At 41.5% G+C, this 18427-nt stretch overlaps 1 protein-coding gene across 1 annotated transcript in view; it reads left to right on the top strand.

Annotated features, from left to right (window-relative positions):
* Positions 1–18427, top strand: part of sh3rf1 (SH3 domain containing ring finger 1) — a 64738-nt gene that overhangs the window by 27740 nt on the left and 18571 nt on the right. The window contains exons 3-5 of the mRNA XM_037770079.1: positions 8589–8864; positions 9431–9526; positions 12465–12770. Of these exons, the coding sequence (XP_037626007.1) occupies positions 8589–8864; positions 9431–9526; positions 12465–12770 (678 nt within the window). The remainder of the gene's footprint in view (positions 1–8588; positions 8865–9430; positions 9527–12464; positions 12771–18427) is intronic.

Here is an 18427-nt window from a genome sequence, read left to right as displayed (position 1 = left end):
GGGAGGTGGAGCGTGAGCGCGTACGATAGGATCCGAAAGATGGTGATGAGAGGTAAACGTCACGCTGCCGTAAAGTGATATCGGTGCCGTTTTGCGAGTACGAGTACATGAGCACAGTATCGGACCCGATACCTGATACCTTGATCGACAGTGCGAACACAGCCTCCCTCTTTCATTCCTTCAACCACCCTCTTGAAAAGGGTCGGCGTTGTGACCAGAAAATATTCACATTTTAGAAGCTGGAATCAGAGAATTTTGACTTTTCCTTCAGAATTTACTCAAACTGATAATAGTTGACAACTGATTGATTAATTGCTGCAGCTCTAATTTCAGCCTCTGCTCTGATTTTGTGTATGTGATCACTCCCCCAATTGTGTGCTTGGTTAGTTTTGTTCTTAGTTTCTCTTTCTGGCTTTCATAAGCTTGATATTACTGCTCTTTGTCCGCAGGCCAGTTCCTGTATTTTACACCCGGAGGTTTTTAGACGGCGTGGGGAGGTAGTGAAAGACGCCTGCTCTCTACAGCGGTCATTAAAAAGGCCATTAGGAATCAATTTAAACTAATGCGGCTCTAATGGAACCAAGATGGCCTTCTGAATTCCTCCCTCCCATCATGTGTCAGTGCTCGTGCCACAATGCTGGTGGCGAGATTGTCAGTTAACGACGACGTGGTAATGAACAACAAATGTCCCCCCTGGCCACCTGGTCAGTGTGGCAGATGCCGCTCGTGCTCCCTTTGGCAGGATGTCTGACATGTCTTGAAATGTTTGTAGAAGGGCAAACCAGACAGACAACCCCCCCACCATACACAGTGTTTTGGCAGTAGTGCCCTCTGCTCATTCTCCACCCCCTGCTGAGCTCCTGGAGGTGTCCATATGGGAGTGGAGTGATGTCTGGCACTTACACATAGGGGGTAAAGGTTTCCGTCTACTGTGGTTACACACAACCCTTGAACTGCTGACAGAGCAGAAGCTGCCAGTAACCCTGACGTATTCACAGTAGCAGGTTCATTATTTATTGTGATTGTTCAGACCTACAGGACGCCTTTTTCTTCGTCTTTAAACCCCCCTCTCCAGCCAGTTTTACTTCCTGTTTTTGTGTTAACGTTCTTTCTCAAACAGAGAATGGGGTTGTGGTTAATAATCAGACGTAATTCATTACCATAGCAACCAGATTGCATCGTTTCTTGTTTATCAGAAAACAAAAGAGACAAGAATTAGCACAACACGGCGACTCTCTCTCTCACTCGCTGTCTTCTTCAACGTCTCCTCCTGGCGAGGCGGCCGTCTGGCTGCTGCACTGAGGAGCCGCACCGGAGGACGGATACACACGTTGTTGAGACGGTAAAGAAGAGAGCGAGTGAGAGAGACAGTCGGTGTGTTGTGTTAATTCTGCGTTGATTACACCCGTTCTCGGCACACATAAATTGTGAAAATAAACACACTAAAGTAAGGTGGAGGAAAATAAAAAATAAAAGTAAAACCCTCAGTTAGCTAATGCAACAAGTTGGGCTAGTTAACTACTCCTAACTAACTAACTAACTAGAAAGACAAACTGACAGATAAACAGATTTATCAGTTTGCTGCTCAGACTCAAACGAGCCTGAGTGCTCCTGCAGCTTGGAGGATGACCTTTGACCTGCAGCTTCTACTATAGTCAGACGTCATATTCCCATCTTACCAACAACCTTCTTTTTTTTTTTAACTTTGAGCACGAAATTGAGTTAGTATGGCTGATTAACTTAGTCAGGAAATGACTCAAATAAATATGAAATATCATAGAAATGCCAAAATGCACTGTAGGGGGTCTTTAAAACATCTCTTGCAAACATTACTGTATAAAAGCAAGCTGTTAGTGTAGTTATCCCCATTTGACCCAGTCCTACCTCCGTAAAACTACATGCATGCTTTGTGTTTTTATGCCTGTCTGCTCGCTGGTTGTTGACATTTGGCTGTGCTGTAGAGCAGAACACTTGGGTAATTCAGTTATAATCCAGTGCTGTGGAAGAGAACACTATAACAGCCAAATCCCTTTAGCACACAGGTCTAATTGCATTATCTGTAGTACAAGAGTAATTGCACAAACCAGCTGATGCTCCGTACATTGGGACTTAATCTCTCTCTCTCTTTTTTCCTCTCGCTTTCCTCTGTCTTTGTTTATCTGTCTGTCTCTCACTCACACACACAGGTGAGATAGCAGCATTAGCAGTCTCTACGGCAAGTAGAAAACGTAATGAAGAAAGAAGAGGGTCTAATGTTTGAATACTGATTTACAACAAAGCATTTTCTCCAAAAGTAAAACATTTTCCGACGGCCGTTTTCAGAGAATCCAAATATGTTTTGCTTTGTTTTTCTATGTAAGAGGAGACACTGTTCTCATATATGCTTGTTGGGAATTAAGGCCGAGTTCACAACAAATGAGGCGTTGCGGCGTTTAGCGCAGGGTTGTGCAGCGGTGTGGGAGTGTTGCTTAAATGGCCCATTTGTGTGACGCCATGCTGCTATTATGCCGGGTCAAGTGATTACGAGCGATTGTCTGTGCACGTCGACAGATTTAAAAAAAACAAAACACTTTCAACAGCTAACCAGGATGCGAGACCGATCAAAATGTTGGGATTTAAACTGGTGCACGCGCCCAGATTGAGTGACTACATGTGAAACAAAACATTACACTTCATTGTGTTTTTGACGGTCATGCCGCTCTTCCTTCCAGCGTGACGTCGGGTTGATTCAGTTTCGTCTTTTCGCTGCAGGCCGCTGCATTTTTGTCCGCAGCCTAACACTACCCACATTCAAATGAATGGGAGGACTGGCATTTTCGCTGCAACACCTGATTTTGGTGTGAATGCAGCAACACCTCTGCCTAATTGGATGAGATGCGAGCGAGCAAACGTCAGTGTTGTTGCAGTTTTTCAGAATGAAGATGTCCTAACCTGCTCCGTGCGTCAGCGAACAGGCAAAGCGACGTGTCTCTTGTTTGAAACAACGCTCGCCCTGGCATTATTTATGCAAAGTTTCGTGCACCTCCAACCTATTTTCACTGCTCAAAATCGACACTGACAGTAACTGACAGTTAATCAATAGCACTCTCTCTATGCAACAGAGAGTGACATCGCTCGTAGTATATCTGAATAATTTTTTGCGCACTCCATTTGCCAGATTTCGCTCAGTCGTCGTATGTTTGGAAGAGGTGTAAGACATGTCCCTATCTCACCTGTCACCCCGGTTGGACATTGGTTGACAGAAGTTTCAGTCTGTTACCTGTGATATTGTAACGCTGCCGTGGAAAATAAAACTGTAAAGTATATCTTTGATTCGCAGGTTGTTTATTTTGGTTTTCAGGGGTAGACGTTTCAATTAAAAACAAATGGCTTTTAGATTTCTCTTTTGAGACAGACAACTCTGAAATGTGGTGAGGAGGTTGTGAAAGCAGCTGCCTGGAGTAGCTGCTTAATTAACTGTGTCTCATTCTGTGTTTATCCAGCTGATACAGGGTAATGACACATTAAATCCTCAAAGCATTCACTTTAACTGGTAATATGCTTAACTGGTCTACATATTTATCCTCAAGCAGTCTGCAAAACAAAATATTTGTCTGCTATCTCAGGGGAAAGTTGGGCTGCTGAATGCCAGTTTTTAATATTATTATTATTATTATAGTGATGAGAAAAAGTGAAGATGCAAGCTATTGTTTTGCACTTATTTTTTTATATAATTTTAAGAATTATGTTGGCCTCAAATTAAAGTACCACAAGCCTCTTGTGGCCAGCAGCCTTTTGGTTACCTATGGTCAAAGCTGGGTGTTGCCGCTGTGGGTAATCCTCTACTTTAAATCTTTAAAGAGGCCAGAAGTCACAAGTGTGATACAGCAGCCCAACAGTGGTGTGTGCTGCTGTATAATTACTTCCATAAACTCTCACCGCAGATGTTTAGAACAATTGGGAGAGGTGGAGTGAGGAAAAGATCACGCTAGCCCCTCCTTAGACCATCTGATTTCTTTTATCGTGGCGTGTTAGTGTTGGAGAATGAACTCAGGGCCAAGCTTATTCTGTGGCAGAGATTCCTGCTGACATGCACCTTTTTAAAGCAGTATTGTTCTGTCGCCCTGCGGAGGGTTCAAAAGCCATAAAGTCGAGGAAGATCTGTGTGTGTTTACGTGATGTTTGTGTTGCTAGCAGCCTGAGATGAGACTTTTTTTATAGCATTTATGTTGTAGAATAGGGCTGCACAATTAATCAAAATTTTATCGAAATGGCAATGGGGCCGACTTCAATTTTCAAATCGCAGGATGAGGAGGAAATCGCAATATTTGTTAAAGGCAAATGAGTGTCAACATACCATTTTAAGTTAAATATTGTGGCGCTGCAGAGATGTCCTGGCCTACATATCGTATTCTACAGATTTAAGAAAACAACAAACGATAATAAATCATATCGCAATTGCAATATCAGTCAAAATAATTGCAATTAGATCTTTTTTTTAAATTGTGACGCCCTATCGTAGCACCTCTTAGAGACACGCCGCTAAGAACGCCTCGCCAGCAAAACCGTTGTTTTCCAATGGGACGGTGCGCCTGCCGTGCGCTCCTCTCTGATGCCACACATCACGTTTTTTCCAGTGCTTTTTTTAGATGCACACAAAAGTTAAAATATTCTCTTTTCCGCGCCAGACACGTAGTCACACCGTTCGTCAATGTCACACTTGGTCCAGGCAGCCAATCAAATCAAGCAAGAAGCGGACTTTACTAGTTTACCACTTCCTTCCTGTTTGATGTCAGTAGATGTGGTAGGGCTAGCTATCTAGCTAGATAGCTGTTGGACTGTGAGAGAGCGACGAAGTATGTGAAAGGGAAGGGGGAATTCATATCTCATGTCTTGGTAGTTTCATGTAGGCAACCATTAATCACATTTGATCGCCCGGTTAAGCACGCAGCCCCGCTCCACAGGCGCATCAGCTGTTTTCCCCTCCGCACTTTGCCAAGGGGCGTTTTTGAAGCGATGCATCGGTGTGATCTCTCCCGTGCATTCCTGTCTGAAGCACTGTCCCCTCTCCTCTCCAGACGGGATGTTTGGTCAGGACTGATGTGTGCTCCTTTATGCAGGTCCACTGCAGACACAACAGCACCGTCTCCATGGACGCGAACCGGATATTAACCCTCACAGCCATCACTCATCCCCAGTTTTGCTCTGTCTTGCACACCACCTAGTTCTATGCAGAGGCCCCTATAGTCAATCTCTTGATTTTCTCTCTCTCTCTCACTACGTTAAGCCGAGTGAAACATGGAACCTCTGCTGACGACTCCTCTTTTATGAGGCCAGAACAGGGAGTTCAAAAACCAGCTCAGGAGAAGTTGGCAGTAATAGTGTGGGACAAAACATACTACCCTGTCAGGAGTGAGTTTGTCCAGTGTTGTCCAGCACAGAACTCTAAAAACTTCAACTGCTAATTTAATAGAAATCAGGGACATCTTGACCCTCTAGTCTCACTTTTAGGACTTCCATGATGCAAAAAACACACACGGAATCGCAGAACCTGATGATAAAAATGGAATTGGCTATAAAACACGGAATTTATGAAAATCTGGGGTTTCACCTAAGCCGACCGAACAGAAAAAACGATGCCGCTATGTTTCGGTTTCATTTACGGTTTCATTCCACTCGCCAACAGTTTTTGGAGCTTCCCGACAAAAGCCACAGATCGGACATAAATTGACGTCAGCTCGGAGCCGAGAGGCTGGCCGATGCATCACGTAGCTGGCTAAATGTCTGACCTTTCGGGGACCTACAGCCAATGAAAGCACAAGATACGGGTTGAGGGGAAACTTGGGGGGAGGGGGTCACCTGTTTGTCATCCAAAAAAAACTGAGCTAACTAACACGAACAGCTCCATTTAAAGCACTTTATCTCACAAAAGGACGGAAGGTTTTGTTTTATAGCTGCACTGAAGATAAAGTATTAGTGCAATGTTGTGTTACATCAAATTCATTATGAATTGTTGACATTTTATTCATCCACCACATGATTAGACACTTTTTTCTGATGATGACTACAGTAATGAATCCTAAAACCAGGAAATGAGTTATCATTTTTCTAAATGAGACTACTAAACGTCGACTCTTCCTCCATTACAGCCTCGTTGTGTATACTAGCATTCATGCGACCTTGGTGTAGTTTGGTTATAGCCTAACGTTAGCTTTTTACTTCTGGCGATTGCATTCACACTTAAAAACAAAGTTGTCGGGGACATTAAACATCATCACGCCGACTACTGGTCCGCGTTTAGATAAGTGGTGCTGGCGATGAAGTCATGCAGCCGTGGTGTAGTTAGTTTATAGCCGAACGTTAGCTTTTTACTTCTGGCGATCACATTGACGCATTTGTGGAGATTATCTTGCTGTACAAAACGTGTCAGTATCATAAACGTGTGTTTGCTACAGAGCTTATTTTCTGTAATAATCCAAAACCCAGGACGATGCAAAAACAACAAAAATACATCATCCCTGCTGCACTCTATAGAAAGAACACATTTTTCTAGTACAGTGTTTTGTACATGCAAGACTTTATTTACTAACACTTTTTTATGAGTGCAATCACTTTCACCATGTGCATAAGTAATTGCATAACAATGCTGACTTTGGACACTGTGCTACTACTAAATGTTTTATTAAGTCTTGGCCTCGGTGTACAAACAAGTGCTTACGATGTCCACAGTCTCCAGGGGACAAGCATTTCATATTTACCATGTAATTAGATCCTGTTGGCTTTGTGTGTAGCTTGAACCTGTTCTGTCATTTGCAACAAAAAAATGGCAGAGCTTCCACTTTTCATTTGCATTTTCATCACGAAACTCCCTGCCAGGCCTGGGTGGGCTCAAAAGCCCTGTTTTCCCCCCTGAAAGGAGGCCCAGTTCCAGTGCAGCGTGCAGGGGGGGCTGCAGCAGCACCCCCCCTCCTCCCTACAGACTGGACCAGCAGAGCCAGAGACCGATTGGCTCTGCGCTTGAGGCTGTGTGATTCTCTGCAGCAGGGTAATGTCACCCTGGCTCACCATCACGGCTCATTCTGTACTTTTATTCTCCTCTGAGCCTTTAAACGGTTCATTAGCCTTTAACAAGACTGCAGAGCCTGCTCCAAACTCTGCTTTAACCCCTCTCTGTCTGGCTCTCACCCCTTCTTCTTATCACTGTCTATATTCCTTGTTGACTTCCGCAGAATCCAGAGCTGAGATCCAGTCTAGTGTTTGTGATTCTGATCACTGCAAAAGATGTCCAACAGCAGTGGGATAAATGGTGGGGGGGGGGGGTTGGTTTGGACTGAAGCCTTCCTCATGGACACCCACCCTGAATGGAGAACATTGATGCTTCTCTATCCTGCTACTCCCCCCCACTCGCTGTCCCTCTCTCCCCGGATTGTCATTCCCTGAATGGGCCTTTCAGGGCTCCAGGCTAGCAGGCTGAGATACAAAAACCGTCCTCTGCGAGATAAAAGGAGAGAGCCCCGGGCCCTCTGAAGGCGTTAGTCAGCTAGTCACAACCAGCCGGGCTCATCACACTAAAACTGTGAAAACATAGACCTTTTTCACTATCCGGGAACAAACAGGACAGTTTACTGTCTCTGTAAAAACACATTTCTGTATCCTTTTTGTTTGTAGCGTCCAAAAACATTTAATTCCCCATAGAAGCTGGTTTCTAGTTTATTCAGGAGTGACAGGACTGACTGTGAATACTGCTTTGAAATCTTTTATATGGGATTGTTGTCAAGCTTGTTACAGTCAGTGCCTCTTTGGGCCTCAGCTTGAATATTTTCCATTTCACTGTTCTCCAGCGCCGCTCTGCACCTCTCTGGAAAATGTGCTTTCGATTGGTGGTGGTGGTGATTAATTTTGTATGAATTCTACAACAAAGTCTGAACTAACTTCACAAAGAGAAATCTTTTTCCAAAGCTTTGTTTTATTTCTTTAAATTGAAACTTAATTTTTTCATATTTCATTTTTTTTTTTATAATTTTTTTTTAATATTATTTTTATTCATTCTTATATTATTATTTTTTTGTGAGTTTTTCCTGGAGCTCTCTTTCCAACACTGCAATTTATTTAAATTTTAAACTTCTTTTAAACAACCTCTTTATTTCTGCAAATTCAGTTTGCATATCAACTACAAATAATTTTGTCCCTTTTTGTTTTCTTTTTTTTATTTGCATTTTAAGAAATTAGAGCCTACTAATGGAATAAAATACAAATAAAATAAAATAAAATAATAATCAACAAAACAGGAAAAACAAAAAATGTACCTTTTTCAATGTGAAGCCACTACAAACTGATGACAAATTATCATGTAGTACAGAATACAGTGCAGCAGGGATGATGTATATGTGTGTTTGACAAGTAGGTTCTCATTTACCTACTTGTTAGCAACCGCCTTTTTTTAAGACACGTAAAAGCTTAAAAATTGTGTTGTATTTACTGACGTATTTTATGTCGAAGAACAAAACGTAAAAATCTCTTCAGCTTGTGTTAACCACAGACCTTATTTGAGGCATCATCATTACAGTGCATTTCTCAACCCTCTCCCCTTCTTCCTCTCTGTTTTTCAGGGTGTACCCCAGCTCCCCTGTGCCAAGGCGCTCTACAACTACGATGGCAAGGAACCAGGAGACCTCAAGTTCATCAAGGGCGACGTTATCATCCTGCGCCGGCAAGTGGACGAGAACTGGTACCACGGGGAGATGGGCGGAGTCCACGGCTTCTTCCCCACCAACTTTGTCCAGGTCATTAAGCCGCTGCCGCAGCCGCCGCCTCAGTGCAAAGCTCTGTACGACTTTGAGCTCAAAGACAAGGAGGCAGACAAGGACTGCCTGCCGTTCTCCAAGGTGAGACACCGTAGCACTGCAACACTCTGCCACGTGGTCACGATAGTAAAACAAAAATACCTCTCATTACAGTGACACTCTGTCTTCTAAGCATTCATTTTCTCAAGTTACGTGTGTGTTAAAAGAGCGTAAGGGCTGTTAGCTAAAACGCCCGCAGAAATGGTTTAGATTCTGAGCCAGACTTCTTGATGAACAACTGTAATTAGTCTGGATAGAATGAACGCCTCATAGAGCGTGGCACGGCTCAACTACAGTTATTTAGTTGTTATATCTGTCCAGCTGTTTGGGTCATACTTTTGATGTTTTTGTATTCTGTCATCAGTTGTTTATATGCCACATGAGCAAAATCAGAAACAAGCTGACTAAGCAGTTTTCCTAACAGAGCACCATGCCTTAGACTGCGGTGTTTTTTTACTCTCGGGCATGTTCCTTTTAATAAAACATCGTCTCTACCTCATTATTTCTGCTCAGTGTTTGTTCCTGGAGGATGAGAAACACTCTTAGTTAGCAGCATCCTTAATTAGGTTCTTCGTCATGCAGCGCCCCCTCTGTGTCTTTAATTTCAGGATGATATCCTGACTGTGATCCGCAGAGTGGATGAGAACTGGGCAGAGGGAATGCTGGGAGATAAAATTGGAATTTTCCCCATCTCATATGTCGAGGTAAGAAAATTAACTGGATTGTTTTAATGTCAAAATGTCACCAGTCATTAGGGGAATAAGCAGCGGTGGAAGAAGTATTACGATGTTTTACTTATGAAACAGTCTCAATATAATACTGATGCATCTATATAACCTATATAACTAAATAAGACCATCAGCGAGAAGATTTGCTATTTCTATATAGTTATTCTTAATGCTCGTCATCGGTGTCACCGGGTCGGACTCTTCGCAAAATAAGATGAAATCATGCCGGAGCAGAGCTTCACCTCGCTGCTCCGCCGGTCTCCGCTGGGAGTCAACACTGTCACCCCGTTGCTGGAGGCCCAGGCTGTATTGCTGGGCCCACTGGAGGGAAGGGAGGCACGGGAGAGACCCAGAACCAGGACTGAGCGGGACAGATTGTCAGACCCTGCTGCAGTAAAATGAGACGTTTTCTCAAGGGACGCTGGTGCTCGGAAACACTACCGCTTTTGTCCACAGGGACCGCCAAAAACCAACACAAAATTAAAGTTCCTTCTAAGGAGCTTTAGGTAAAAGTACTAATACCACGATTTAAAAAAATACTTTGTTAAGTAAAAGTCCTGCATTCAAAATCTTACTTACTACTACTTCGTAGTATTTTCTGCAACCAAACAACCAGCCACGCTGCTTCCTGTTTACGCGCATGCCCAGTGAACGGAAATGGTCATGTGACATGCGTTTTCAGGTGTGGTGGTATGGACAGAGATTAATTCTGAAACGGCCCTAAAACGCTCGTCTGGATGGAGATCGTTTTTGTTTTAAAACACCATTATAAAACGTATTGGTGTGGCTGTAGCCTTAGTCTGAGCTGCAGCTCTCAATCTGCAGGCTTTGTGACCCTTTCAGGCGCCGCAACGTGCAAAGGTTGAGTAAAAATCAAAGGAGGAAAACTAAAAAGGTTTCAGTTAATCAGAGGGTACGCTCACTTGCTGTCACACGTTGCCCCGAGCAGCTCCCTCTACTTAAAACATAAAAGCAAAGCATTTCACTCCCATCCAGCAGACAGCCTGTGCAGGTTCATCATCCCCGGCATTAAGTCAGACAAGCAGGATTAAGAACAAAATACCAGGTGAGGAACCTCATTACATTTATAAACACCTCTAACAGCGATTGCAGATTATTGTATGTAAACAACTGAAAAGGCAACAAGAGCTCTTAAGGCAACGCTATGACCTAGATATTCACTAGTTGTGCACGACCAAAAGAACATTTTGGGATGCTCTATATGTTTATAACGGCACTGCATTTATTTATGAATCCCTGAACATGACTGCATGCTATCTAGCCAGAGGAGAATAAAATATTCTGCCAAAGAACTGCATAAAAACAAAACCATGTGTAGCTTAGACATAGTCTGTTCCTGCAAAAGTCTCACTCAGTGTATAAAAATCTGAATATAAAAAGGGTCGAATATATGAAAGGAATAAAGAAAACTGTCACAGCTTGGAAAAAAAATCCTCTTCCAACCTCTACACACCTCTGCAACGCTTCAATCTCGCACCTTATTAAGAATGAAACATTATTCTGAGACTCCTTCATTGTGCAAAATACAGGTTCTGATACTTGATATGATGCTTGTTTATAATATTCATAACAATAGAACGCACACTGCCATTGACAGCTTTTTAAGTGAAAAATGAAATCCTCTTTAAAAAGGACAAAGATGTACTTAATTCTGTCTGGATTATTCCTAAAGCTTTTTAAAGGGAGATCTGTGCAGCTCAGAGAGACCGTGACGCTCTAAATCTTCAAAGACACGTTCAGTGGTTTTATGAAACATATGAGCATCGCGAAAGGATGAGAAAGTATCATGGACATTTAGCAAGATGTGTAAGGAAAGAAGATTACGTTCAAGAGGACTTCATGGTGATCTTCATGGGGCTCTTATTCCCAGTGTGGACAGTAACTCGTTACTTTTACTAAAGTTTATTGAGTGTTTTAATTTTATGATATTTTCTACTTCACTGTTTCAGAGAGAAATATCATACTTTTTACTTCACTACATTTATGTGGTGTCAATAAAGATTTATAATAATGACAGATGATGATTTTTAAAAGATTTTAAACCCTCACACGTACCGCATTTAGCATAAAACAATATGCTCCAATCATAACATGGCAAACTGCAGCCCAACAGGCAACAACAGCTGTCAGTGTGTCAGTGTGCTGACTTGACTATGACTTGCCCCAAACTGCATGTGATTATCATAAAGTGGGCATGTCTGTAAAGGGGAGACTCGTGGGTACCCATACAACCCATTTTCACTCACATCGCTGGAGGTCAGAGGTCAAGGGACCCCATGACAGTTTGTCCTCTCCAAAATTGAGTGTAAGTTTGGAGCGTTATTTAACCTCCTTCGCGACAAGCTAGTATGACATGGCTGGTACCGATGGATTTATCAGGTTTTTAGTTTCATATGATACCAGAATCTTTATGTAAGCTTTAAAACTGAGCACACTACAACCTTAAAATCGCAAGTTGCGTTAATGCGTTAAATAAATGTGCGTTAACTTTGACAGCCCTAGTCATTACTCATAGAACCCAATCAAAAAGTGAACGTGGACGTCTGCGTCATCATTTTTAAAGGTGTCTGTTTCTGTCCGTCCAGACTAAAACACAACCCCGGAGTTGTAAAATTGAAACAGGCGAAGCAGCGTTTTCAAACACCTCCGTTTTAGGGCCTGAAAACGCTGTAGTAGTGTGGACGCAGCCTGATATAAAGACCTGACAGCTCATCCTGCTGCTCACCATCTCTACTGACTAGATAAAGATGGAGGTCTTCCATGACAACTCTATTATAGAGAGTGACAGTTTTCATGATCACTTTAATACTCCTGGGCTCCATCACGCCTTCCCCTCTATCTGTTATTTCCACCTCTCTCCTCATTGCCCCCCGCCTCTCTTCCTCTCTCACAGTTCAACTCGGCAGCTCGTCAGCTTATAGAGTTGGACAAGCCGTCAGACTCCAGTGGAGACTCTGGTGAGGGGGCCTCCTCGGGGCCCCAGAGCAACGGCGCCCAGCGTGCAGGGGAGAAGAAGAACAGCAAGAAGCGACATTCCTTCACCTCTCTCACCATGTCCCACAAGCCCATGCTAGCTCCTCCCCCCCAGCGCCACTCCATGGAGATCAGCGGGCCGGTCCTCATCAGCTCCAGCAACCCCACGGCAGCTGCCCGAATCGGAGAGATCAGCGGGGGGCTTTCCTGCAGCGCACCTTCACAGGTAAGAAGGGAGGGGGGGTGAAGGAGAGCGGCTGCTGCATTGCAGGTCCCTTCTTAGAAGTTGTACCCAATGTGTTGACTATAAACAGAAGATAAGGTTCATTTAAGATAAGATAGAACTGTATTTATCCAGAGGGAAATAGCTGTGAAGCAGTTGCAGTTCAAAGTAAGAAAGAGTGCAAATATAAAACATAACATACCAAATATTTACACATTTATAGGATGTTGGCTTTTGCTGCAATCCATTACGCCCCGGGCCAGACTGGGCAGGTCAGGAGCGTGTGACGTCTACCTCGCTGAACTGCTGTTTCTCTCACGCGTGTGGCGTCCACACCAGCAGCGTTTCTGCTGCAGCGCTGCTTTCTTTCTACATAGAGTTTGCCTCTCTTAATGCCCATTTCACTTCATTATAAATGTCATTCACATTTATATTAGACAGAAAAAGGTGAAGAAGTGTTTGCTCATTTGTAAATGATAGTAATAATCCACAATTAAAACCCAGTACTATATTCATTCATGGAACCCTTCATGTCACATTTTCTACAACACTGTCCTATAAATATTTCAGAATAAAAGCCTTGTGTTAACAAATGAAGGAATTCTCTCCACAGAAAAAAAAACCTTGGAGGCTTTTATTTTGAAACGGAAGCAGGAAGTGTTGAGTTAAAAATAAATCTTCGTTTGTGACATATTCTACAGATATCTAGACATTGAAACTGTAGTAATGTAGCTGGTATGATGTCAATATACTGTCAAAAGAACATTTTCACTATCGTGAGTGCCGCACTGCTCACACGTGCAGTGTGGCTGCTCTAACCTGTAAACATGGACGCCGAAATAAAAAGCAAGAGGTTCCGCCAAGCATTGCTGACATTCCCAGTGTGGCCAAGGCCTTACACTCGTAAGGAACTCTGGAAAAAAAAACGACCTGACACTGGGAAAGTGCAATGGAACATTCATTCAAGTCAAAATCTCAGGCAAGACCCATCTAGCCTGAGTTTGCCGACATCACAGCAACATGGCGACACACAGATTGAACCATAAGCAGAATTACCTTTTTATCAATTTCTACTTTATGTAGTCTGTGTTGTGAAACGTGCTGTAACAACATTGTAGCTGCAATTTCCATTGTGTTGATTTGTGCTTAATAGAAGTCTTTGCGAGCTACCGTGGATCCTTAAAATGTCAACCGTCGGACAGTTTGGGGCCGTCGGTGAGCGTCTATCAGTCTAGTTTTTGCGGAGTGTCCCGCACTGTCAGCTCTAGTCTGCCCGTGTTGGAGATTTTTCGGCTGATTCAGCATTGAATCGGCGGCGGAATTCGTCAGTGAGAGAATTCACTCTGATTGGCTGTTCAGCTTAAACGAATCAGTGCACAGGAAGAGAAACAGACGTGAGGAAAGCAAGCCAACGAGTAAAGTCAAGAGGACACACACAGAAGACCGTTAGAAGTTCGATATAGTTTGTATGTTTCTCAGTGGGGTTGTATGACGTACTTATCCATAGTCGGTGTATTACCTACAGTAGATGGCGGTCAGACAGCCCTTTCTGACGGGTAAGTGAAGGCGTTATCTTTGCTCTCTTCAAAGCCACCAGACACCATTCACAAAAACAGTAATTTTACCTCCTAGAACAGGGGAGTTGCTGGTCTAGTGCTGCATCGATCTGCTAGTTTGTTTATGACTTTGGTGTTTTAAAGGGTTAGTTCAGATGGAGTGGAGTTGTGTAAAAGGAGAGTATTTTCGATATTTCTTGTGATTTTTGTGTCTACACATATCTTTATCCAAAAGGTCCTGTCATACCAAACTGACGGTCGGCCATCGGACAGTTTGGGGCCGTCGGTGAGCGTCTGTCGGTCTAGTTTTTGCAGTGTGGCCTGGACCATTGGCTCTAGACTGCCCGTGTCGGAGTTTTTTAAGGCCAATTCAGCATGTTGAATGAATACAGACTATCGCCGCGTGCTGGTGTGGAGAGTTATTTCCTCTCACACAGGCGCAGAACGTACAAGCTAACTGGCCCTCGGCTGTCGTCTTTGCGGTGTGATCGAGTGCAACTTGTCAGCCAATACAAAGGCGACGTGAGGCGACACAACAGTCGGCCTTCGTCGCCGCCAGTTCTTTGATGTCCGCTTGGCGTGTCTGGGCCTTTACATTAGATAAAACATCTTAAAAATCATTTAGTATAAAAGTTGTATTTTTAATTCTCTTCGCTAATAGCGCTGTGGTAATTGATTTAGGTCCTCTGTAGATGCTTGTGAAGCTCAGAGACTTGCCATACAAACATTAGTTCTCCATGTTTTCCCGATGAGATGCACTGGGACGCATCTAGATCGGAAGTCAGGAATACCAACTCGGAATAATCAATTTCAAATCATGCAGCAGACATATGTACTGGATGAGATCACTCTCTTACCCAGCTGATTTGTCAGTATCCTGTTTGGCGGTATTTAATTGCAAAACTATAAAAGAGAGAAAAAAAAAAGGCACAGTCATGCAACTGGAAATCCGAGTCCAACCTCAGCTCTTTTTGTTTTCACAAGATGTTTGTTGCTGTTCTCAAAGGCTCCGCTCTCCTTCTGTCAGCAATTAGGCCGACTTCCTTTTTCCCAACATCATACCAAGCAGGCCATTGCTCCATCCAAGCGTTTGAAATCATGGATGCGTGACTCCACTCGCCCGCAAAAACGACTCCATCTCAGCCCTCAAGGTTTCCACACCAATCCCGACATGACAGGAACTCGCAGCTGCTTTATGGTTGCCAGCCCCTGGAGATTGGCTGAGACTGTCAGAACAACAAACACGCAGATTTACAAGTGTCCTGCTGATTTATCTGAGTCTGAGGCTCTCTATGACTTCACCTTAAATGTGCAACTAATAATATTACTAGGGAAACGGTGTATGAACTTCATCAAATAGGTTTTACCCGTTATATGGTGATTTAGAACTATTAAACAGTAATGAATTAATTGTTTGCCGTTTATTAATGATTCTATAAGTGTTACCACCAGTTTGAGAACAAGCATCAGGTGAAGGTGGTCTATCTCTGGAATTCAAAATTGTTATCTCATTCTTCTTCTTCTTATTTTTTTTTGATTAATTAATTTATTGTATTTACTCATTTTTCACACCCCTGGTCCCACATAAAATCTCTATGAATACAAAAAGAAAATAATAATAATATAATAAATTAATAAAATATTATTTAAAAAGACGGATCATTTAAAAAGAATATAATATTATTATAATATAATAAATTAATAAAAAAAATTGAAAAGAGGAATCGTTTAAAAAAGAAAACAATAATAATAATAATTGTTCTTATTATATTAAACATTGGCTGGCATGGTTACACAATAACTGGCTTTTTCCCTTGGTCCCACATCAATTTTTTATGAATAAAAAAAAGTAATAATGATAAATTCAAAAATAAATAAAAGAAGAAATAAAATTAATACAAAATTATTTTTTTTTAAAAAGAGAAAAAAAGAAAATAATAATAATCATAATAGTTATTATTATTTTAAACATTGGCTTGCATGTTCACGCAATAGCTGGTTTAAATAAATTCAATTTCTATCAGCAAAAGATGAAAAAATAATAATCATAATAAATAAAAAAAAGAAAAATACAATTATTTTTTTTTTTTAAAAAAGAGGAGAAAATTAAAAAGAAAATAATAACAATAATATTTTTTTTTTTTTTTTTTTTTAATGTCTGGAAAGTTCACACAATAGCTGTTTTTTTTTCTTTGTTATCTAAACAACAACAATATAAAGGCAGTTTTTAAGGGCCAATGGTTTGCCAATATTCAGAGACAGATTTCATATTGTCATATTCGGCATCTACATCATTGTCCCACTTCGAGGTTCTGAGAGCTTGTAGCTAACTCAGATTTTCCATTATTTTCTGCCTATTTGTTAGTGTTTTTTCTCACAAATGTCCTTTCTGTGTTGTCTGAATACTGCAGACTTTCTGTTTCCAAAACTCCCGATTAAGCTCCGTCATTAATCTTTCATCTACAGTGGACGTGTTTATGTGCTTCTTTGTGAGAGCGAGACAAGGAGAGTGCCTGTCTACAGTAAAGTGGATCTTGAGGATCTTTTTTTTTTTTCAAACCAAAAGCTTTTCATGTTGATATGATTTATGTATCATCAAAGACTTGCAGAAGGTGTAATCAGGTTTTTAATGACTCCAGACTTTTCCCACTAATCATTATCAGGATACTTTTAGAATAAAAGAAATTATATTTGCACCTGTGAACTGATCCTCCCCAGTGACAACAGGGCTAACAATACGTTTGATTTAGACATCACCGTGTTTAATAAAAACACAATAGAGACTCTCCAGGCGCTGTATGCACAGACTCTCTCCCCCTTCACCTCTACTCATCTCCTCTCCTTCCATCACTCAGACAAAGAACAACAAAGGTAAGCCCCAGTTGCCCAGGGGGCCGAGTAGTCCGTCTTGGAAATGAACACGTCTTGTCTGGTATATTGGTGGATGGGAGGGAAGGAATGACTGCTGCTGATGTCATTCTTCCTCAATTCTAAAGGAAATATATGTATTTATATTAGCATAGCATACCTACAACGGAGTATTAGGGCCAAATTGAGGGGGGAAACAAATCGGAGATTTCGAGAATAAAGTCATAATATTATGAGAAAAAGTCGTAATTTAAAGAGAATAAAGTCATACTATTTCAAGAAAAAAAAGTCGTAATATTACAAGAATAAAGTCAGAACTTTACGAGAAAAAAAGTCATAATATTCTCAGAATAAAGTCATAACTTTTCTAGAAAAAACTTTGTAATATTATAAGAATAAAGTCATAACTTTACGAGAAAAAACGTAATATTACGAGAAAAAGTTGTTATTTAATGAGATTAAAGTCATACTATTTCAAGAAAAAAAGTCGTAATATTACAAGAATTAAGTCGTAGCTTTACGAGAAAAAGTCGGAATATTAAGAAAATAAAGTCATTACTTTACGAGAAAAAAAGTTGTAATTTTATGAGAATAAAGTCATAATTTTAGGATAATAAAAGTAATTTCCTCCTCCACTAAAGAGTCAGTTTCTCCATCAGGTCTGTATGGTTCTTTCTTCAGAATAAACGCAGTTTCTTGCACAATCTTTTCCAGGTCCTGATACTGATGATAATGTGGTGCTGATGTGCCAAAAGATGAAGTATTTGGTTATTTGTGAAACCTAAACTAAAGTATAACTTCACAAGATGCTCCACGTTCCTCATTTCACACTATTTACCCTCTAAAATAACAATAAAATACAATATAATATTACGACTTTTTTCTCATAATACTACGACTTTTTTTCTCGTAAACTTCTGACTTTATTCTCATAATATTACAACTTTTTTCTCTTAAACCTATGACATTATTCTCAAAATCGCAGATTTATCTTTTCCTCAATGTGGCCCTAATACTCCGTCGTACATACCTGCCCTTTACCTTTAGTATTATTTATTTGTTTCCAGGCAGCCGTTCTCACTAACAGTGTCACCTCTGAGTTACATTTTTCTTTCCCTTTTGGCACACCCGGTGCCCAATAGATAAGTGAAGATTGACTGTGAGGTTGGTCTGCTCTCTGAAAGGTTCACCTTTAAGAGGCGGCTCTGCAGGAGCAGTCATGCATGGAGAGAGAGA

Source organism: Sebastes umbrosus, chromosome 5, assembly GCF_015220745.1.
Source record: "Sebastes umbrosus isolate fSebUmb1 chromosome 5, fSebUmb1.pri, whole genome shotgun sequence".
Lineage (NCBI taxonomy): Eukaryota > Metazoa > Chordata > Actinopteri > Perciformes > Sebastidae > Sebastes > Sebastes umbrosus.
This window is presented reverse-complemented; position numbering and strand designations above follow the sequence as displayed.